Source organism: Ursus arctos, unplaced genomic scaffold (assembly GCF_023065955.2).
Source record: "Ursus arctos isolate Adak ecotype North America unplaced genomic scaffold, UrsArc2.0 scaffold_15, whole genome shotgun sequence".
NCBI lineage: Eukaryota > Metazoa > Chordata > Mammalia > Carnivora > Ursidae > Ursus > Ursus arctos.
Window position 1 is genome coordinate 38,796,705 of NW_026622819.1, and position 22,955 is coordinate 38,819,659.

Here is a 22,955-nt window from a genome sequence, read left to right on the forward strand (position 1 = left end):
GTATTTCAGGCAAGAGAGTTCTTAAATCTTGAGAGTCACTTACAGAATGCTAAGTTCCTAACTTATCTACTACTGGACTTTCTCTTGCCATGGAAACAGGTGCAGCTTTCAATACCCCTTTCCTGTTTTCAGTCGTAGGCATGGTAAAGTCCCTATTTGGAGGTACAAATAAAATTCTTTAGAATTAATTTTCCATCTTCCCCCCAAGTACGACTAGTAAAGTTTATGAGAGGAAAAAGAAGAGGCCCAGAGAAAGACCATAAAGAAATAAATTTTTATAACCATGTATGTTTTATTTCAAAGGTTGATATCATGGTATTGATATGATTTCATGGCATTTCCAATTAATAAGGGGAATATTTATTTCCAAATTGTCCCTACTTTAATAACTATAGATAAGCCACTGACCATATCTCTTGGTGGCTTTACCTGTATTTGCAAGCAGACGACTCTGCCGACCAGGTTCAGTAATTTCATATGAAATAGTAATATGAAACTCCTCAGGGCCTAGAGCTGCTGGTGGGGAGGATGTCGTAAATGTGAAAGAGTCTTCTGCAGTCCAGCCAGTGTTCTCATGGTCCACATGCTGGTATAATATCAGCCGTTCACTGACCTGTCCAGACAGGAAGAAAAATCAGCCCCTGGCTTCAGGGATAATATGAGGACTAACACATATCCTAACTGAAGGAGATACAAGGTTTTTCAGGGTTTATTCTCATGCTCAAATTACGCACATATCTATGCAAACACAAGAGCACTAACCACGTGGTAACTTATATGTCAAACCTCAGTGTTCTGCTGCAAAAATCGTTTATTTATCAGAGAAACAAAAGCACATTGATTTTGAGATGACTAAAGCAATGCTTTGTGTATTATAGAAAGCATATAATGAACCTTCATTTGCCTGAATGGTAATTTTAAAAACTATCTACTCATAACCAATCCTATTTCATATAATACTCCTACCCACATTCTGCTCAATAGCTTATTTTGAAGCCAACCCCAAACACCATTTTATCTATAAATACTGTAGTAAATATTGACAAAGATGGCTCATTTAAAAACATAATCACAATACCATTATCACATCTAAATATTATTAATAGTTACTTAATATCATCAAATATCCAATTAGTGTTCAAATGTATCTGATGATCCAGTACATATCTTTTTTGTTTGTCATTTTAACACAGTTGCTTTATCTGAGTCAGGACCCTTAGAAGTCCCCACATCACATTTGTTTGATGCTTCTCATAGGTGTCTCTTAGTCTAAGGTTCCCCTTCTCTAATTTTTTTTCTTGTAATTTATTTATTAAAGAGATTGGCTTGTTTGTCTTACAGAGCTTCCTATAGTCTAGATTTTGTTGCTTGTGTCCCAGTGGTATTGTTTAACGTGTCCTCTGTCCCCTATGTTTCCAACACACTAGTAGTTAAATCTAGAAATGCAGTAAGACTCAGATTTAAGTTTTTGTTAAGAATGTTTTACAGGTTGTATTGTATATTTCCCCTGCATCTCATTACAAGGTTGCTTCTCTTTTGGATACATTAGGATTAACAGATGAATTCTAGTGCTGCCAGGTTGATCTCTTTTTTAACGTTCCCCATCAGCCTTGTCACCTGATAGTTTTACAGAGTCATTGATATGATTGCTTAAGTCCCTTATTTTGCAATGGCAAGGTATGGATATTTTTAATCACTCCTCCTTCACTCTTATCTGGAATTCTTCTGTAAAGAAGAACTTTTCCTCATCAGCTATTTGGCTACACTGAGGTACAGTGTATGCAGGAAAGACAGGGTAAGTATTTGATTTTTTCCCTTTATACCAATTTTCAGAAAAATGAGTCCCCTGGCTCCAATATCCAAAAATACCCAGTGGTTTTTGTTTTGTTTTGGAATCACTATAAACTCAAGAGTTTTAATATATAATGTATTTCATTCCATTGCAGTTCTTATTCTCCTTGATGTTCAAATTTTCCCACCTTGCTTAGGGTATTTCTCAAGATTTAATCTAAGTCCCTGATGGCTGTTGCCTATCAATGTCCTTTCTAGCTCAACTGATGGAGCTGGGCCCCAGCCAGTGTTTCGTTGGCCACATCCCGTGTGGGTAATCCTTCCCCTAACAACAGTGACTGAAGGTTCTAAATCTCAAACCCCAGAAGGGAAGGCTAGACATAAAATGTCTCACCCTTTCATTCCTATAGGTCACATCTTTTTCTGACCTGCCTTCTATTATAGTATCTGAACGTACAGGTAGGTTTTTTCAAGGTATTTATGTCCACGTCGAAGGTGCCTAGGATAAACTATCACATAATTTACAGAGCAGTTGAGTCTATTTCATCAGTCAGTATTTGGAAATACTGTATTCATTAACAGAAGTTTGGTGGTGTATTGCTCCGGCTTAACACAGGTGCAAACGATGCATCTAGAATCAGAGTTCTAGAAAGGCTTCTGCTCTAGTGAGTTTCCACAAAATGTGAGCTTCCTGTTTCCAGAGTGTCCGAAAACTGTTGGTGAGTTTTTTGTTCCTTTCGTATTTAAGGGTAAGGCAAGGAAATGCTGTCATTTGGGGATATTAAATGGGGAGAAGAAAGTATTGTTTCTCAACATTTCCTCATCAAGAAGCAAGGTCACTCATGAAAAATTGGTTTCCCCAAAGAGAATTTCTGGTACTGATTACTGACTCGATTCCCTAGAAGTCTGGGAAATAAATCAGTTTTATTTAGCAGTTCTACTATTTCTATTCTTAGCTAAAGATTTACGATAAAATATTCATCGTAAATGTATTCCTTTTCCTAGAAACAAGTGACTGTGCCATGGATTTGGGACTGGTGAATGCTTCCTAAAGTTCCCATTCTGCTTAAGAGGGGCACAGTATTCTAAGACAAGAGATATCCAGCTTCTTAATATTAGAAGTAACAGTCTACTGACCAGGAGGAAAAATTTTGTTGGAAGCTAGTCGATCTCGTCCTTTGCTTCTTTGGTTTAAGTAAAAATTAACTTCCCTGAAAAATATATAATAAGTTAGTGGAATAATCTAAGGGTCTTCTGATGTCTACAGAATGAAGAGTGATTGTCCCAGGGAAAGAATGGTTCTCAAAGATGAGAACAGTTGATATGAAGGTCAAAAATCTAAGGGAAATTAATTGGAGAGGAGCCCTAACCATAGCTGTGTACTTTGGAAGACTCCGGGAGGAGACGTCTGCTATCGGTTCTGTTTTTGAAAAGTCATTCCAAAAGTGAGAAATTGTGAATAACTTATTGACTCATTTGATGCTGGAGTGTGAGAGAATCGAATTAGATTAATCTCGACTGTCGGAGCTTCAAGACCGAACCGCAGGGAACTGAAAGTGCTGAGCTAGAGGCCAAAGGGAATGAGTGTGCCTGTGGGGTGTCAACTTGGCAGTCATGCCCTGAAGGAGCTTTGAGGTGAGCAGAGTCTTTAATATTTAGAAGACAGGGAGCTTTAAGAGTCAGATTCTAGGGGTGCCTGGGTGGCTCAGTCAGTTGAGCATCTGATTCCTGATCTCAGCTCAGGTCTTGATCTCAGGGTCGTGAGTTCCAGCCCCGTGTCGGGCTCCACACTGGGCATGGAGCCTACTTTAAAAATATATACATAAGAAACAGTGTCTAAGGTGTGCGTGTGTGTGTGTGTATGTGTGTGTGTGTGTGTGTGTGTGTGTGTGTGGTGGAGAGAGCTGGAAAAGGGAGAACAAAACCAAGATTTTATGGGAAAAAGTATAAGGTAAAGCTCAAGAGAGAAGGATCTCAGACATGATCAGGAATTTCGTTACCTCAAATAGAAAGTGGCCTTCGGGACAACTTCCAACAGCTCTGCATATTTCTGCGGTATTAAATATAGATAGAAAAGCCACTTAGCTGAATACCTGGGCTCTGAGATTAAGGAGAAAAGAGAGGGAAGGTTTTTATTTCCCATGGATTTAGATTAGTCCGGATATTTTCTCTTTTACAGATGAAGCCTTTCTGGAATGTCATTAGAAATGAAATTTTGTAGAATTCCAACTAGTAAATGTGGAAGGAAACACAGAATGAGCAAAATCACCATTTGGCAATCACCACAGTAATAAATATTTCACAGGTAAGAATCCTAAAATGATTGCTTACACTAGCAAGCTAAGTTGTGATGAGAAACAGGGTATTTAAATAGTTCCAAAGTAGTCCCTCACAAAATACTCAATAACAAAAAGGGAAATAGTAAGTTCACCAAGGAGAAACCTGAAAGATAGCAGCTGACTGAGTGGCGACCATCATCAGTAACATGACAGAGTGGGCGTTGGTGCTTCCTGATGTGAGGCCGGAGGAGACCTCAGCTTCTCTCATGCCATTCCCGCCAAAACGCACATCCTGAATCAGACTGTGAAGGAACATCCGATAAAACCAAACCGAGGACATGCTACAAATAACTGGCCTGTTCTCCTTAAAAAAATGACCTTGCCACAAAAATCAGCATAACTGCAGAATGCTTTCAGATTAAAGCAGAACAAGGACACATGACTACTCAACGCTACATTTTATGCTGTGGATTTTTTTTCTTCAGGGTATTCTAGGATATTCTTTTTTCTAGAGGACATGCATTGAACAACTTGTGAAATTTGAATAAGGTCTATAGATTACATAATAGCATTGTATCAATGCTAATTTCATGATTTTAAAAATTATAATGTGGTTATACAAGAAAGGCCTTGTTTTTAGGAAGTGTACACTGAAGTATTTAAAGGTAAAGGTACGTCATGTCCGCAACTGGCTCTTAAAATTTTAGAAGTGTGTGTGTGTGTGTGTGTGTGTGTGTGTGCACGCATGCATGTGAAGAGGTGTGATAAAGCAGACAGTTAAAAGCTAACATTGGGGAATATGGATGAATAGTATACTTTGTACTCTTTTGCAATTGTTCTGTAAGTCTGAAATTACCTCAAAATAAAAAAAATAATTCTAAAAAGTAAATCCCATAGTGTTTTACTATATCAACTTCAGGAAGGGACCAACAGTTTCTTTTCTCTGATGACCAAATACGTGCAGAATGGGGAAGAGGGGGAGAACCTTTGCATGTCTCAGGCACTCTGACATCAAGAAGTACTCATTTCCTATCCCAACATAGTCCCCCCCACCCCCCTCCAACTTGGTCTGTTTCTCTAGTACCTTAACCAGGCTGTACTCTTCCCTAACCTATGAGTGGGTGAATATGCAGGTCAAAATCCTAGACCTGAGTAGTCCTTTTATTTGAAATGACAATATGATAACACCCCTTGGATCCCTGAGATCTAAACTTTCTGGATTTCATACCCTTGATTCCTACAGAACCACAAAGAAAAATATTTGTCAGAGGCCAAAGAGACAGATTTGGCTCCAAGAAGGCCAGGGCCCTACTGACTTTTCTATGATGGGTTAAAGTTAACAGCTGAGAGGCTGCTGAGAAGCTCCAAGAGGGTAGGAATCCCCCCAGTCACTGGCCTAGTTGGGGGCAGAGCTGAGACCAGAAGCCAGATCTCCACACTTGTAGATAAGAACCCTTTCTCCTAAAGCACTTTATTGGAGACTGTTTGGCTCCAACTGCCTGAATGATTACTCTTCTTCCTCCAAGGAAGAAAAGGACACACATTAATATAAAAATGGAAGCAGAGGAGTGTAGTAGAATTCGAACTGTGAGTTGATCAGATGTACATTCAAATATAAATGCTTTCAACGTTCAGCTCTGTGGCTTTTATTTAGGTCATTTAATCTCTCTGAACCTCATTTCTGCATTAAAATATGGAATAACATCTCACTTGTAAATATGTATCTAACCTAGTTAGTCTTTTGCCGTATTAACGTTCAAAAAGGCATGCCCTGGGCATTTCTCAGTCTTTCAGGAAAGCGTCTAAGTCCTCACTAAGCAGTTCCTTACTAGGACATCAGAGGGTTCTGGTTACGGTGGAAGCCTATACTTATTTTTTATAAAGAACCATGGCATGAAAATATTAAGCAATTAGAAATTTCTAAAACAAGCCTAATAAAATAAATCTTTTCTCATAAAACAAAAAAATAGTTAAACTGGAATTTTGGCACATACACCAGAAGCTTACTTCCAGTTGCTTTGTAAATAAGCAGTAGTTCACCATCCTATACTTGACATTTCAATAAATATTTGTTTAATGAATAAGCTACTTAAAAAGCGCTTTACAAAATTTAATTATAAGTATGTTTATATCATGGAGCCATAGAAATAAAGCCATCCAAGACATTTCTTACCCATTTAACAAAAACACAAACAGTACCTTTTACTGAGCCCTAAATATGTGCCAGACACTCTGCAAGGCATCTTATGTAACTCATTTTATTTAATTTTGTTTTCGGGCCCTTATTATATCCACTTGACAGATTAAAAAAAACCTGAGGCTCAGAAAATTTAAATAATTCACTCACAGTCAACAAGTGGGAAAGCCCAGTTTTTAATCTAGTCCCATGTGACTCCAGAATTCACATTTTTTTCCACTGCCCTGCTCCTTCACCATGGAAAGCTCAATGAGATTCTAGGCCACTAAGAGACTCACAAGAGATGCACTCCAAATTTAAGGAATTTAGTAATGTAAAAAGTCGGTTAGGAGATATGGCCAAGGCAGACAAATGCCATTTTGTGGCCCGGCCTGGCTAGGACATAATCACTATTGGCCAGAACTTGTGAGGATTCAAAGAAATAGCTCATTCTATATACTGTATTTATTACAAAAGGAAAGTTAAAGAAAAACTGTATTTTATATTTTCTTTTATACTACTGCCATTGTATGTCGGGTATAAGCTTTCTCATAGGACCTTACAGGAAAGAAGGTGGATTGAGGGGAAAAGAGTTTCTACCTGGATCAAGACTGAGGGCAATTCCTTTCTGGACCCAAGGTGACTGGCAGACATCTATGTTCTTCAGGCTAAGCTCTTTAAACCCAAAGGCATTTTGTATAGTTCCTCATTGTGTGACCACATGATTTTACACAAACCTCAGCGTTCAGATTTTTGTGTGTGGGTGGGCAGGATATAGTTGTTTTGTTTGTTTGTTTGTCTGTTTTTGTTTTTTGGGGCAAGATATAATTCTTAAACATTCAAATATTACAAAGGGTCATGAGTGCCTCGGATGAACCCAGGGTTGGAGGGGAGCTTTGATACACCATGCTTGGTGGAGTCAACCATGAGACAGAATCTGACAATTTTTTCCCTAAAATCGTGTGTACATTCTGTAGATCCACAAAAGTACCTGCGGACAGGACAGAGTGTTTAGAGAATAAAACTGTCAGACTCGGCCAAACACAGGCTAGAATGTTCTGGAGCATCTCTTCATTCTGAGGGTCTTTATAAATCCAGTTCCCTATGGTCCTGATAAGAACATCAGAGCATTAGTTTTTTATACTGATCTCTCCCATGGTGGGGCTTAAAAGTCAAGCTCAGCTTTGAAATTCCCGATGGAGAAGAGAGTAACCAAATTATCTTGGAGTCAGCTGGGAAAAGGGAGAGGAAGAAAGGAAGACATGCAGTCCCTTCACTTGATTCTCCACAACACAAAGGTCCCAGTCTCTAGACAGGATAATTGTTGTCCAGAAGAAGCAAGGTAAACAGAACTGGCCAAAAAGTCTCTATCTTGGGCAGATCTTCACGGAGAAGGGAGACTGCAGAAAGCCAAACACTTCAGAAAGGTAAGGTCTCTAAGGTTCCATAAGGGTTAACCAAAAAGTCCTATAAGCTAAGATTTGGAAGACAACAAGGTCCTGTGCTCCCGAAGGATGAGCTCAGACAAAGGACACCTCTTCATGTGCCTTCCATGTGTGTAGACAGCAGTCGGGTCTGGAGGGCTTAAGGTTCCCAGAAGAGGTCAGAAGTCTGGGGCAGCCCAGAGAGTGGCAGCTCGGAGGGTGCCCAGGTACCATGCTAAAGAAAGTGGAACTGGGTTAAGTCTTAGAAGTGATTCTCCTTAATGGATAGAAGACCTAAATTCCTAAATGGTGCCGTCTGGAAATCTCCAGCTAGAAATGGGCAACTGAAAACCGGGTGCAAATAATTACCCATATCCCTCCATGATAGAGCCAATCTCCACATAAAAAATGCTAGATCGGAAAGCTTTTCAAGGAGCCTCGCAATAGAGCCATCTGTAGCCCTACTCGGCAGAAAGGTCCAAATCCACATTTATATAGAAGTGAACATTGATTCTCACGGGCTTTATGCCATTACAAGCAATGGAAACCTTTAATAAAACTACCAAACGAGATCACAGAAAAGGTGATTCATTAGGAAACAACAGAAGGTAGTATGGGACATCTTGCTTTTTTACAGATGAGTGCAACAGGCTAAAAATGCACCCCCCCACACAAATATCAGATCCAAATCCCTTGAACCTGTGAATATGACCTTTTTTAAGAAATGATTTTGTTTATTTATTTGAGAGAGAGAGGGCGAGAGAGCACAAGTGAGAGAGCAGAAGCAAGGGTAATGGAAGAGGGAGAGGGAGAAGCAGCCTTCCTCACTGAGCAGGGAGCCCGCCCAACACAGGCTTGATCCCAGGATCCTGAGATCAGGACCTGAGCAGAAGGCAGACGCTTAACTGACTGAGTGACCAGGCTCCCTGAATATTAACTTCTTTAGCAAAGACTTGGCAGATGTGAACAAGGATCCTGAGATTGGAAATTGCCCTGGACTATCGAGGTGGGCCCTAACTGCAATCACATACAGAGGGAGGCAGAGGGATATCTGACTCAGATGAAAGAGGAGAGAGGAAAGTGACCAATGGAGGCAGAAATTGGAATGATAAAGCCACACACCAAGAAATGCTGGCAGCTACCAGAAGCTTCAAAAGGCAAGGAAGGAATTCCCCATTAGAGCCTCCAGAGGGAGAACAACCCGCTGACACGTTTATTTCAACGCAGTGAAATGGAGTCTCAACTTCCGGCCACCAGAATTGTGAGGTAATACATTTCTGCTGTTTTAAGCTGCCAAGTTTGTGGCAATTCATAAGAGCAGCCATAGGAAATTAATACAAGGAGAAAAGATAAACCCCTCTCACTGAAATGGGAATGAGTTCTGAAGAGCCAAAAGTTCTAAGAAAAAGAAACATTTCTGGTTATTCAAAGCCATTGAGCCAGGACCCACGAGCCAAGTTCCAGTTTGAACAATGAATAGGCGAGCAAGTGACAACTGAATATTTCTACAGGTGGAAAATATGCTGGCACATAATTCAGTTAACTGTGATGGCAAAACCAAAATTGCCAAAATGAAACACTGGTGGGAAATGTCCAACATGACCACTGAGCCTAGTCGCTGTGGAGCTTGCTACTGAAGAGACCCCAAGAAACTGGAGTGATCATTAACACAGAGACACTGACCCTTCTCTGTTCAGAAAATGAAAGGAGGGGCGCCTGGGTGGCACAGCAGTTAAGCGTCTGCCTTCGGCTCAGGGCGTGATCCCAGCGTTATGGGATCGAGCCCCACATCAGGCTCCTCCGCTGTGAGCCTGCTTCTTCCTCTCCCACTCCCCCTGCCTGTGTTCCCTCCCTCGCTGGCTGTCTCTATCTCTGTCAAATAAATAAATAAATAATCTTTAAAAAAAAAAAAAAAAGAAAAGAAAATGAAAGGGCCCAAGTTTAATGATCCCACTGTGCTCTGCATTAGGTGGTAATAAATTAATTTCTATCCTATGGAAAATGTGCTCGCAATTTCTTAAAACATCAGTGTTATCTGGAGCAACAAACTCAGACTCCGGGAGAAGAGGTAATTGGACAAAATTCACAACGCAGAATGCATTGTATTATTTTCTAAGTGTGGCCCTGGAAGGCTGTGTTTATTGTATTTCAGCAACGTTGACGAAGATGGATGACCTTCCCTCCTCAACGGCACCGTGGCTTCAATGCAATTACTGGCTTTACGGAAAAGAAAAAAGGCCAGACATCAGAAACCCCAAAACCAGAACACTTTGCTTTTTAATGATTCCAAATGATCTAAACAGGCACTGGAAAGAAAATCACTCAATTAGCCCTCTGCTCTACTAGGAGTGCTTTATAGAATTCAATTCGTACTTTGTTCACACATTATTTGACATGAACGCTAAATTTCTAAAATTATAAAAAGTTTTCATTTCATAAAATTTGATGATTCACCTTCTCTGTGTCTGTGTGTTTATTTTTTCAGGATATAAGATTTTCAGCCCAAGTTTCGTGATTTAGCTTTTCCCATTTAGGCAGATGGGATATGATGGTGAAAAACAAGCCTGTTACTTGATTATCTTGGTAGGTTGACATGGTATGGCTTAAAAAATAGTGAATTTATTCTGGGATAAGAAAATATTTTGAGCTATAACATAACAAATGTATTCGTACAATTATTCCTACATCCAGTGTATGGTATTAAGCATGATGGAGTGTCTAGATTTCTTTCACAATCTGTAACCGCCCAGAGTCACTGATTAAAATGGTCATTTTTGTTTATCCATCAAAAAAGCAAGAAAGCGTGTGGGTTTTGTGTGCAAAATGATACAATGGCTTTGCCTCCCCAGCTGAGGGTGGCAGAGGGCTGGAAACACTTTCGTCCTTTAAGGTAAAGGTGTGAAAACAAACTCAACCATCAACTGCCTACAACATTCTCTCAATTGGACACTGAGGTCATTGGCCAACTGAAATGAGAAAATTTGAAATTAGGAAAACTGGTAAAGAATGGCAAAAAGCAATCAAAGCCGTTTGATTACATGAACATGGCTGAATAGTTCTGAACTCTTTCTACAATTGAACTTGATGCCTGCCTGAGTCATATCTCTTTTAACCAACCAGAGTGAAGAGGGCTGATCAAAGCACGAAATACATGCTCAATAAATGTCTCCATTAAGTAATTTCAAAGAAAAGCTTGTGATTATCCTCATCACCTCCAAAGCCTGCCTCTACCACTTTTTTTATGTCCCAAATTGTTCTGGAGCTGCCGAGTAAATCTGAGCCATGATGAATGGCTGAGAGTCAACCAGGGTCCTATTCGACAGAGCCATAAAATTGCACATTTTAGAAAAAGATTTACATTCCATTTGCACATGAAAAAAGAGAGAGGATCTGGAAATGGGAAAGCCAGGAAGATAAACAGTGAGTTACTTCCTCTTCCCAAGGCACAAATAAAACTGCATTTTTCTATCAGAATGCCTTCAGATTAATATCACTTCTACTGAATTTATTGACGATGCCCTGCTTTTTCCCCCCAATATTAATGCACTGCTTTAATGTGTTCTAATTTTATTTTGACAACAAGCATGTGTTATTTTCATACTCAGAAACATACACACACACGGAAGGAGTCAGAGTTAGCACTTGGGTTTCTAGCTTTACAGAGTTTCCTCAGCATACGCCCTCCTCTCCCCACATTATTGATGTGTTTTGTGACTATTGAAGCGTAAGAGTAGTTAGGGTATTTCAATGACATTTATTCATAGACACTTAGTCAAACATATCCTGCCTCACCCACCTCAACTTTGCCGCAGCAGCTGCTCTGGGGAGGAGTCCTTCCACTGGGTCCTGCTCGCTCTGGCCATTGGGGTGCAATCTTTGGACCCTGCCCCCCACCCTGGGGGCCTCATTCTGCCTTCCAGCCTAGGCTGGGCCCGCGGTGGAAGTGTTCCATCCAGGCATGAGGACCTGAGATCTCCTCAGTCCCCTGCTCTCATCATCACTCAGGGAAGTGTGTTCTAGAACACCAGGGGCTCTTCCCCAAAGGGAAACGGTAATTGGGTTATGGGGTGACAGGCAAATGTCATTCTCTTCTAATGACCTCATTTCCATTCATTAAATCACTGTAGCACATTAGGATAAACACGGCAGCCAATTCTGGTGTCCCAGAAAAATGGCCTTCTCCTGTGAAACCAGTCTTCCCGCTACTGGGAGAGGCAAAGGACGTCTCACATTTCCACGAACAAAAAGGTAGTACCAGCAGCCTTAGCTAGCAGGTAGCTCATGTCTGCTGCATGAGGAGCAGTGTTCTGGGCATTTCGTACCCATGATCCATGCTAATCCACACACAAGCTTCTAGAAGAAAGGGCAGCCTGGTAGGTGGGGGCATGACCCAGCGTCAGAGGCCCTGGGTTCAAATCCAAGTCCTGCTGCCCCTGAGCTGTGTAACTGTGGGCAGGCTGCAGAACTTCCCTGTGCTTGAGGCTCCCAGACTTCAAGGTGAGATGATGAGTAGTAAGGAAGAAAGTTTAGGACTGCACCTGGGACACGATGAATGTTCAAAATGGCTTCAATTATCATTACTACTGTTTTCCTCATTTTCCAGATGAGGAAACTGGGGCTGGAAAGATAGGTAATTTGCTTGAATTCGCAGAGCTAATCCAGGTCTGATTTTAGAGGTCAAGGGACTTGTCCTCAGCCAGGAGCAGAGAGCAGGAGATCAGGGAGCAACAGCAGGACGCCCGATTCCTCAGTGAGGTGTTTGCTCCACACTCACACACCACAGGCCCAGAGAGTGAGGGCCGCTGAGCTGAATTTCTACAGCCTCTAAACATATCTTAGATGCTGTTTTATGACACAGGAATTGTCACGCCCAGGAGTATACTTGCGTAAAAGACCTGATACACCGTCTGGTGCCTTGTGTACGATAAAAGGAGCTTGCCTTTGTCCCCCGAGACAAAAGCATAGGCTGGGCTTCTGGCATGGTGGGTGTTTGCCCTGGAGAGGATAAAGTCTTGTGTGTTGAGAAAAGCCACACACCTGGTCCATTCAAGAAGAATGAAACTCCTCTCTCACCACACCTGACTTGTGGCACTGCCCAGGCTGTGCTTCCAGACCAGCCTGCTCCTGTCTCCACAGGAAAGACCAACAGTTGGGCCCAAGGCTCCTGGTCCCAGACACCCCTTTGCAGGTTCCTTCCAGCCCTGAGCCCCAACCTAACACCTCACTTGCCCCGGCCAACAGCTGCCATTGCTAATATATTTCCTTGACACCGCCTCTTGGTTCTTAAAGTGGAAGGAACAATGAGAGGAAAAATGAAACCTTAAAATAATTGGATTTTAATCAATCTAGACTTTTATTGCCTGCCCCAGAGCCTTATAACTAGTTTGGGGTTTTAATTCCTGTTTATAATTGTGTCGTATTATAAAAGCGGTTTGTTTTCATAGGAAAATGTATTACAAACAGTGTTCAGATTACCAGGCTAGCCTGCTGTGGTAGATTGGTTGTTGCCCCAATCAGTCAGGGCCTCCTTTCTGTGAGATGACTGACTGTCCTTCCCCACCCCCCACCCCCCCGACATCAGGTTTGCTCATGCAACTTTCTTTAGTCAGTGAGATGTGAGTGTAAGTGATACATGGCACATCTGAGCACAATTTAAAGAGTCATTGTGTGGTTCTACCCTCACTTCTTTTTCTGCTGCAAATACAGCCCGGTGCCCAAGAGAGGGGCTGCCCTTTGACCTTGGGTCCTGGAATGAAGGAGAGATGGAGAGCAGACCCACAGCCAGCCCTCAGCCCATATACAGTATAAGTGAGAAATCGACTTTGTTATTGTAAGTCATTGAGATTTGGGAGTTACTTTGTAATTGCAAAGTAACTAGTGGGGCCTGGCTGCCATATTCACTGCGGTTAGTTAGACCATAGTCATCTAAAATAGTATATATTTTCCATGAAAACTAGTGGAAACTAATGCTTGAAATGATCACCATCTAGAAAGTGGGTTTCGTTTTGTTTTGTTTTTAAAGAACAAGGGTTAGAGCCAAGGCGTCTTTATAGGGCTGATATCATTCTTGTCATTATTCAAAAGGCAACCTGACCCTGGGCACGTTTTGATGCCTTTGGGCACATTAAGCTCCTCACAGAATTTAGTTTTCGACCTAATTTATTTTTGCGTCCTCCAGAGCGCATCTATAAACTAGAGAATTCATACTTCTTCCTTTCAGTGTTACACTCAGAGCTTTTGCTCGCCTCATGATCTGCTCCTTAAATGCATCCGAGACAAAGGCAACTGCAAGGAAAAGCCAAATTCAACTTCACTACATCACACAGGAGAGAAATGGCTCGAAGGTTAAAGGCGGACAGGCAGTTCACTCTTGCTATTTCTTCTAAACTTGACTTTGGAGTGTTTTTATTCCTTAGAATGTAAAGCCACAGCCAAATCATCAATCGAATCCACGTACACACTGCTTAAGAATGGAAAAAGAAGACTGAATGGCAAGCAAGCATTAGTTATATTCAAGAAGATGATTTGGGAACATAGACTTTTAGAAAATGAAGTCATATATTAGCAAACATAGCCAGTCACATTCCTAGGATGCAAAAGAAAAAAACTATATCAAAGGCTTGAAGCCTTATCCATTTAAATGGATAAGGTGGATGGTGGTTGTGGTAAAACACTAGTGAAATGTAAAACACGTGGTTCTGGATACAGGTTAAATACACACACATAAAGATTTATGTACATACGTATAACTACACTACGCTAAATAACGTATACAATTTTACATATTAAATCTAGACGTACCCAGACACACCCTGCAGGATTTACACCTGCCCCTCTGCTTTGGGTTTCCTTTAAACCTGTCTTTGTAATAAAAGGATTCCTTTTCACTCCTTAGACACAGAGTTTGAGGCTGCTTAGAGTTTTCTAACAACTGCATCAAGCTGTGCCCGCTACAGAGCGTTTGGTTTGAAAACCAGCGCAGCCGAAGTGGTCACTGCCTGGGCAAAGGGGCGCGTCGGCCGGGCTTGACAGGGTGAAGACAAGCTAGGGGCCACCCGGCACAGCCAGCCAGCCCTGCCCAGCGACACGCACGGACGCCAGGACTCACCAGAGTCTGTGTAAACACGGAAACATCCTCTGTGCTGTTGTCAGAACTGACTCGCACCAGCCTCCCGAGTCTAGGGGAACTTACAACCGTAAATGTCACAGTTCTGTTTCCCGTGCTGTCCGCGTCATTGGTCACAGCTCTCAGGTCACGGGATGAAAGGGGCTTCACAGAACCTAAGCGAAGATGAAAACATGCACTTACGTATGAAGCATATGAAGGCTGCCAGTTAACAAAAGGATCTTTATAGACCCCTGAAAATTCTGGAAGACACATGGTTACATGCGGGGACTGGCTAGCACGAAATTGTGCTGTGAGGGGCTAGTAATCCTCGAGGCATCTATTTTAAGGATGTGATTTGCTCCTGGGGCTGGAGATGAAGGAGGAAAATCAGATGAGATGTGCTCCTCAGTCTCCACCAGTCCTGCATGGCTTACTGATCCCCAGAGAAAAGAGGCAATGCCAGTGTGTGGGGGCTTGGCTCCAGGTGCAGGAAGGGGAGTCGGCTGGGCGCCCTGAGAGAACGGGACACAGCGCCCTCCCCTGGGAGGACAGACGTGCCCTGGCCTGATGGTGGCTGCAGGTGCTTAATGGAGCGTCCATTTGTGCACATCTGGGGGAGAAGCTGGCTCTTGAACAAACGTGAGACATCTCCAGAGGACCGCAGACAGGCAGGTTGCGAGGACACTGTGGGGAGGGAAGGGGCTGTGCAAATGCCAAGGGCAGAAGAACCAGGCACAGGCGAGTTTGCGTGCTAGTGAGACCAAATGCGGCAACTCTAAGCTAGAGAGGCTCAGGGCCATGTGGGTGAGAGCAGTGCTTCTCCGACGGTCCGTGGTGAAGGGTCGGTGTTTTCCCCTCCCCCAAGCCTCTGTGGACCGCTAATTTTATAAAATACAATAAAACGCCGCAGCAATGTCAGATTGGTATGAGCAATTCTAAATGCTTTCTATTCTTACCAGTTCATGGACCAGAAGACCCGCAGACCACAGTTCGGGGGCACAGAGTTGGAGCACGTATCCCTTTCGTTTGCAAGGATTTGGGGAACGTCCCCAGCCATACAGGGTGGCAGGTCTGGAAGAGATTCTCATCGTCCTCCTGGCCCAGAATCTCACCGCATCTCTTCCGTTTTAGCCCTGGCTAAGGAAGGGCTCTAGCCTTGTGCCTCGCACAGGGTAGCCCTTGGAGTCGGACCCGATGAATTGCTTAGGAAGTGGAGTCAACCACCCAATCGTAACGAAGCCTCGTGAACGACATTTGTTTTGGTTCACTTACTGCGCGTCGTGGCCTCAGAAAGCGAGGGCCGCCAATTATAGTGTGTAACCGTACCGGGCTCTTAGAAGTGGGACCCGACTACAGCTGACACAAGGGCAAGCCAGCTTTGGGTAAGAGTTTCAGACGTGCAGGGATTGTTCTGAGCCTTCGGTATGGAGGCTGCGTCTAAGATGCTGAGCAACAAACCCAAAAATGAGCAGGCGGCACTACATCAAACTGAAAAGGGTCTGCTCAGCAAAGGAAACCATCCCCCAAGTGAAAAAGCAACACATGGAATGGGAGAAAACATGTGAAGCCACGAAGCTGGTAAGGGCTTAACACTCAAAACACACAAGCTCTCACACAATTCAATAGCAAAAAAGCCAAATAGCCCAATTTAAAAATAAGCCAAGGACCCGAATAACTATTTTCTAAAGAAGACAGAGAAATGGCCAACAGACACATGAAAAAGGGCTCATCGTCAGGGAAAGGCGAATCAAAACCTCCATGAGCGATCACTCACACCTGTTAGGATGGCCATTATCAAAAAGACAAGAGAACAGATGCTGACGAGGGATGTGCAGAAGCGAAAACCCTTGTGCCCCGGTGGTGGGAATGCAAATCGGTGCAGCTACTCTGAAAACAGCACGGAGGTTCCCCAAAATATGAAAAACAGAACTACCGCACGATCCAGCAATCCCATGTCTGGGTATGTATCCAAAGGAAACAAAACCATTTTCTTGAAGAAAATAATTATATGTGTAAATACATATATAATATATATTATTCAGGCTTTAAAAAGAATGAAATTCTGTCATTTGCAACAACATGGGTGTCACTGGAGGGCGTTATGCTAAGTGAAACAAGCCAGACAGAGAAAGACAAATACTGCATGGGATCACTTACTTAAAAAAAAAAAAAAAAAAAAATCTAAAAAAAAAAACCCAGTTGAACTCATAGAAATGGAGTGTGGAGAAGTGTTTGCCAGGGGATGGGGGAGATAAGAGGAGGTTGGTAACAGGTACAAATTCTCAGTTATGAAATGAGTACTGTCTGAGGAGCTAAGGTCTGACATGGTAACTACAGTTGATAGCACTATACTGTATAATCGAAATTTGCTAAGACAGTAGAACTTAAATGTTCTCTCACACACAAGGTAAGAATACGAGGTGACGGATGTGTTAATTAACTTGATGGGGGAATAATCCTTTCATAATGTATAGCTATATCAAATCATCATTTTGTATACTGTGAATAGCTTCACATTTTGTTAAGTGTATACCTCTGTAAATCGGAAGAACAAAACAAAACAAAATGTCTGCGCCCCTGGGATGGACACTGGGTCCTGGGGCTCCGGGGGTGAGGCAGGAGTGCCTGGCGACGTCAGCCTCAGGAACACAGTTGGGCCCCAGGTTCAGGGCTGTCTTGGCACCGTTTTGGCTGTTACACAGAAGTCCTCACGTGATGCTTGGAAGTGCCTCCCACATTTCTCTTACTCCTTTGCTGCTGACATTTTTGCAGACACTGCCCTCTTCTAGCTTCCAGTGCTGGGGGCCTGGGGTCTCAGGCCACCCGGGGAGGCTGAGAGGAATTATTCTGTACCTGCAGTCAGTGTTAATATGAAGTCAAAACTAAGGCCCATTCTTTGTTACCTGCCACCGTAGGCTTCCCTCATCTGTCAGGTGGACCGTGTTTTTATGTGTGCAGTCTTTGGACACCCAAACTTCTCTACCTTCAGCTTTTTTTAGACCTTTCCTCCACTGTGCCTTCTTCATAATCTCCTTCTTCTAAAGGACTCTAACTTTTCACTTATTCCTCCCTGTCCAGGGCTACCTTTGGCAGGTGGGGGATGGGAGGGACTCTTTCTTTAAGACAATATCATTTAATTTGTCTTAGCTGTTCGGGGGAGAGGACCCACCAGAGGTGTTCCAGGCCAAGAGTGCTTTTTTTCTCAGCCAGGGTACATCAATCCCTCATTCCCTTGTCCAGCTGTCTAACCCAGAAGGGTGTCTAGGGTTTAATTCCTAGTCCGCAGTCATCTGGGCATGCTCAGTCAGCAAGACTAGCCAGCAACATGTTGTCACGGCCTGATGAGTATCTTTTCTCGTTCAGCCCAATTCACAGAAAGCCAAACATCGTTTCCCACCCCCCACGCACCTCATTTCATCCAAGCATTGATAGTTTCATCGGTTAAGCTCCAGGCACTTAACATGGGAAGGATTTCTCTAAGGTGCCCCCTAACTGTAGATTGCAAACAGTAACCGTCCTACAAGAAGGGTGATAATACAAGAGCTCATAACTGTATCTGTTTGGCAAGCCCTCACTCCACATCCACTTCTTAGAGATCTGAAAGCAAATCAGCATGTTAAAGACTCTAAGTCTTGGAGTACAGAAATCTACTTTATTTTTCTTTTAAATACAGCATTTCTCTAACATACTTCTCTCCTGTTGTGTTTGTTTCATGACAAACAACCACCTCCACACCAGCAAGAGTTTCATGGCCACCAGGCTAGGCGGCCTTGCTCATTTCTTCAACAGACATTATCAAGGGCCTCATACGTGACAAGCCCTAATCAGGAGTAGAGGTATGCTAGGAAACAGCACAGACATGGTCCTGCCATTCCTTTTGGATACCATGATCACCCTAAGGAAGACAGATTTGTATCCTCACTAAGAAGGGATAACAAGTCTCAGAGAGGATAAGCTATTTAACTAATGGTCAAATGTAGGTCTTATGGACTCCAAAATGAGTATTTTTCAAGTTGACACTATATTGTCTACACCGTACTACTTTAAGCTCAGTGCTGGAATGATTACTGAGTTAGGAAATGTGATGAATCCTTCAACAAATCCAACAGATTCTCCTCTCCACCTTCCGAACACACTGCCAGCCTTCTTGTCTGGTCCTCACCTCTGCAGCCATACTGTGCTCTCTGGTATGCTCGCCCCTCTTTGCTGCCATTCATCGAAATGCCACTCGCTCTGCACAGGTAGCTGAGGACCTGTCTTGCCAACAAGCCCTCCCTGACTATTCCAGTCGATGGGAAATTTCCCTCCCCTGAACTCGTGTCACTCTCCTAATCTATACCACTCACTGGACCCTTAGCATAGGTTTCACATGGTTAGTGTACTCGTGAGGGTAGGTCTCCTATTTCCCCAATTAGTAAGCCTTTAATTTTTTTCCTTAAGGACTGACAATCTTTTCTTATAGTCCTTGATTATCTCCCACTACGTCTTGCAATATTCAAATCAGTGTTACAAGACTAGCCGACAGATCTCTGCTCTAAACTCTAGCAACACACTGTGATTTCCTCCTGCTTTCTTCTCTCCCTCTATTCCCACCACAAGGGACAGATGGCCCATCAGTGAGATGTGATTCCCTCTATAGCATGACCAAACCCCCAGGGTATTGAAGTGACACAGTCTGCTATGAATACCCTTCACTCATCAGCTACTGTGTAAGCTTATATTCTAGACCAGTTTGACAAAAGTCTCAAGGTCAACCCCTCCTCAACACTCTTTGTAAAAGAGCCAAGTACCATTTGGATACGCAGGAAAACCAGGTCCTAAGGCCACAACATGTTCTAACATGTCACAACTGAAGATAAACAAATGCATTGCGTGGGAGCATTCAAGGTGTACAATTGGTTATAAAATTTTCTGGGGAATAAATTTTGCAGGAAGAAGTAGAAGGTGCATGTGTGTGTGTGCGCACACATGTGTGTATGTGTATTTATGTATACATATACATACACAAAATAACAAAATGAAAATATACATTGAGTAGACATTTTTTCCTTCGTTCATACACAAAAAGAGTTCATTTAGAACTGCAGTCCTTCATACCTTAAAATAACTGAGTTAAAAAATGACTTTCAAATTTGGCAGGGCACAGAAGCTATGGTTAACCTTAAAATATTCACCCATTAAGTATTCTTACAAGTATTTTGGCTCACCCTACAAATTCTTACAGGTCTCAAGTCAGGGCCACTTTTTAAGACTAAGTCCACAAGGAAGGCAAAGCAGCCCGGCCAAAGTCTGCCAGGCTGCTGGGGAGAGTCCAAATGGTATGGGATCAGTGCGAGTGAAAACAAATGTTGACTGATGCTGGGTTGCAAGATTTTCCTACTCCAAGAGAATGAAATACACAAAATGTCTACATCTTTGCTGTTTATGAAATCGCTATGCATATTTTCCTGATGGTGTATGTCAATCCATCAATAATATCAAGGAGACAAAATAAGGAGCCTCCATGATGACTGCATTCTCAGAGAACTGCTATTCTAAAAACTGAGCCGGGCCTGGAACACGGGCACGCCCAGAAAGGAGAGAAGCTGCCATGCTTCCAGCATAAGATTTGGGGTTGGAGTTGGCACTGGCTCTTGAGGCTTATGATTCCTGTTAGTTATATGACCTTGAAAGTGCCTGAGCCCCCGTGTTTTCTATCAACATTGCATCATGCTCCAACAGGGATGATGCCACTTACTTTTCTGTACGTTCTTTCACTGAACTCCTTCAAACAATCCAGTGCAGTAGACGCAAATGTAAAGCACAACAAAAGCACAGGTATTAATAGTATCTGGATGTCCATTCTAGAACAGGAATAGATTTCCTGCTATTATGGTTCTATAAAATCTATTGTTCTATAAAAAGGAATACGATTTCCCTGATATTTCAGAACATATAGGTCAACTGGAGTCTGACAAGAGCAGTAGCTGACAGCTGACACCTGGACTCACACAGGGAGGAGGGGTACAATGATCCCCTTCCCTCTCAGCCAAAGTACCGCCTAACAGATGAGGGAGGCAGAGGTCACTCAGAGCCTGCTCCCTGCAGGACCTGTCATGCTGGGGGGGGGGCAGTCCTGAGGGAAGAGGGAGAGTGGGGTATCTGTCATCACCCCCCTACAACTTCACACAGCAGCGGGGACCGACATCCTCGGGTGGCCACTGTGGATGCCGCTGAGCAAGGCTCACATGTGTCCCTGGAGAGAGGAGGGGATGCAGTCATCGGAACCACACCCTTGGCAGGGACTTCCGATGCAGAACGGAGTGGACCCCCACCACCTGGGACATGAGGATAGGAGAAACGGCAAGGACAACTGGACCGAGTGACCCATAGGGTCCATCCCAACTCTAAAAATCTGTGACTCTGCAGTAGTCATTCCCACACCCGCTCCAATGGAGATTTTATCAAATGTAACAGCCACCTACTGGAAATGGACACGAAAATCCATCCTCCTTCCCCCGGCCAGGAGCTGGAGCTGGAAATGGAGGGCAATGTGGAAACCAAGAACAATAGACCTCAGGGGCTAGCTAGGGGGAAGCTTGGAGAAAGGAGACGCTCACTTGGGGCTGGGTCCAAATAGTAGACGGAGGGCTACGAGAACTCTATGTTTTGCATAGTTCCACAAAGGTGACAAGGGAATTTGGACCACTTTCATATATTTTTCTTGCTAAACTAATATTCAGTAAAACAGGGGCCAGAAACACAAGGCTTTCTAAGCTGTAGTGTTCTATGCCCCCTTTAATCTGACACAACTCTCATCAATTACTAAACCAGAGTTGAGCCAGAATAGATGACAAGTGTCTCATCTTTGGCAGCAGCCAGATTTACTCTGACTTTAGAACACTTTTTCCCGGTAGATTGCTACATTTTTCAGATCACTAGGGCGTAGTAGTCTGCTTATTTTTAAACACTAAATGGCACCCTCATCTCCTTGAAAAAAATTGATAGACACATCACAGTTATTCCCAGAGAAAAAATATGGAATATAAAAAGGCTTTGGAATGGAAGAATCTGGGTTAACGTATCTTTAATTAGATTTTAATAAGATTTCTTTTCATGAGCTCAAGTGCTTAAGGCAACTAAAAATCGTAACATTTCTCCTCAAAAATTGTGTGTCTGTTAAAGTTACAGTGATTTTTCTCTCGGTCTACCTTAGAAGGATGTGAGCTTTATTCACCATTTACCGGTCACACAGCCAAATTACATCATCTCTCTAAACCACAAATCCCGCCAGCTTCCTGTAAATATGTCAACTACCTCACATGCGTGTAAAGCGTAAAAGACTAGTACCGTACCCAGCCCCATGAATCTCAATCCTGGCCGTCCTTCAGAACCACCTGGAACTTAAAAAAATATAATGATGGCCAAGCCGTACGGCAGAGACTCCCTGTTCAGCTGGGGTAAGGTGAGGCCCAGACGCAGCTATTTTTAGAAGCTTCCTGGTTGAGAACTGGCTTAGAGTGACCATATTATAACCATAACTAATAAAGTGATTACTATCTTTCTCCATCTCTGTTTGACCGGTAACACGTATCAAGTAAACGAGTCACTGTGTAAGGGCTTTTTTTTTTTTTTAACTGTAATATACATTTTATTGTTTTCTGGTAGGTTTGTTCTTCTTCTTTATTACCCCCACCATGGGGTAAATCTTTCCCTATCCCTGCCATGACGGTACTGACTCAGGGAAGTTCACTTTGATTTTTCCATCTCACTAAGCTGAGGTTCTGGGCAAACAACAGTCCAGAGGCTTCAGGGCCCTGAAGCCAGTGCTCAGTGAAATCCCTCAAGGCCCCCGGATGCACAGGGTTTCTATATTTAGAAAAAGAATATGCAAGATCTCGATGGTCACTGCGGAGCCTGGACCGTATGGAGAGAGTAGGGGAAGCGTGCACGTGGATCAGGCCTCCTCTCCCATGGCCCTTCACCAGCACACCCTCTCTGCCAAACAAGGGAGGAGCAAGAGAGAGCAGGTGGACAGAGACAGCCTTACTTTCGCTAAATCCTGCAAACAGAGGGTTCTCTCTGGGACTTTGTGACTGTTGTTGGTATCACTCTAGGGTAAACAATGACGCTTTTCACCACGCAGGTAGAGCTTTCTAAATAAATTGAACACCACTTCACCCCAAATGCACTCAAGT

The 22,955-nt window shown here is 43.0% G+C and overlaps 1 protein-coding gene across 5 annotated transcripts in view; it reads right to left on the minus strand.

Annotated features, from left to right (window-relative positions):
* Positions 1–22,955, minus strand: part of LOC113263919 (chondroitin sulfate proteoglycan 4-like) — a 62,442-nt gene that overhangs the window by 5,443 nt on the left and 34,044 nt on the right. For all 5 annotated transcript variants that reach the window (XR_006410857.3, XM_026510695.4, XM_026510698.4 and 2 more), the window contains exons 8-9: positions 14,779–14,951; positions 430–613 (exon numbers count right to left, since the gene is read on the minus strand). Coding sequence is in view for 4 of the 5 variants with exons in the window: in XM_026510695.4 (XP_026366480.2) it covers positions 430–613; positions 14,779–14,951 (357 nt within the window). In the remaining variant the exon portion in view is untranslated. The remainder of the gene's footprint in view (positions 1–429; positions 614–14,778; positions 14,952–22,955) is intronic.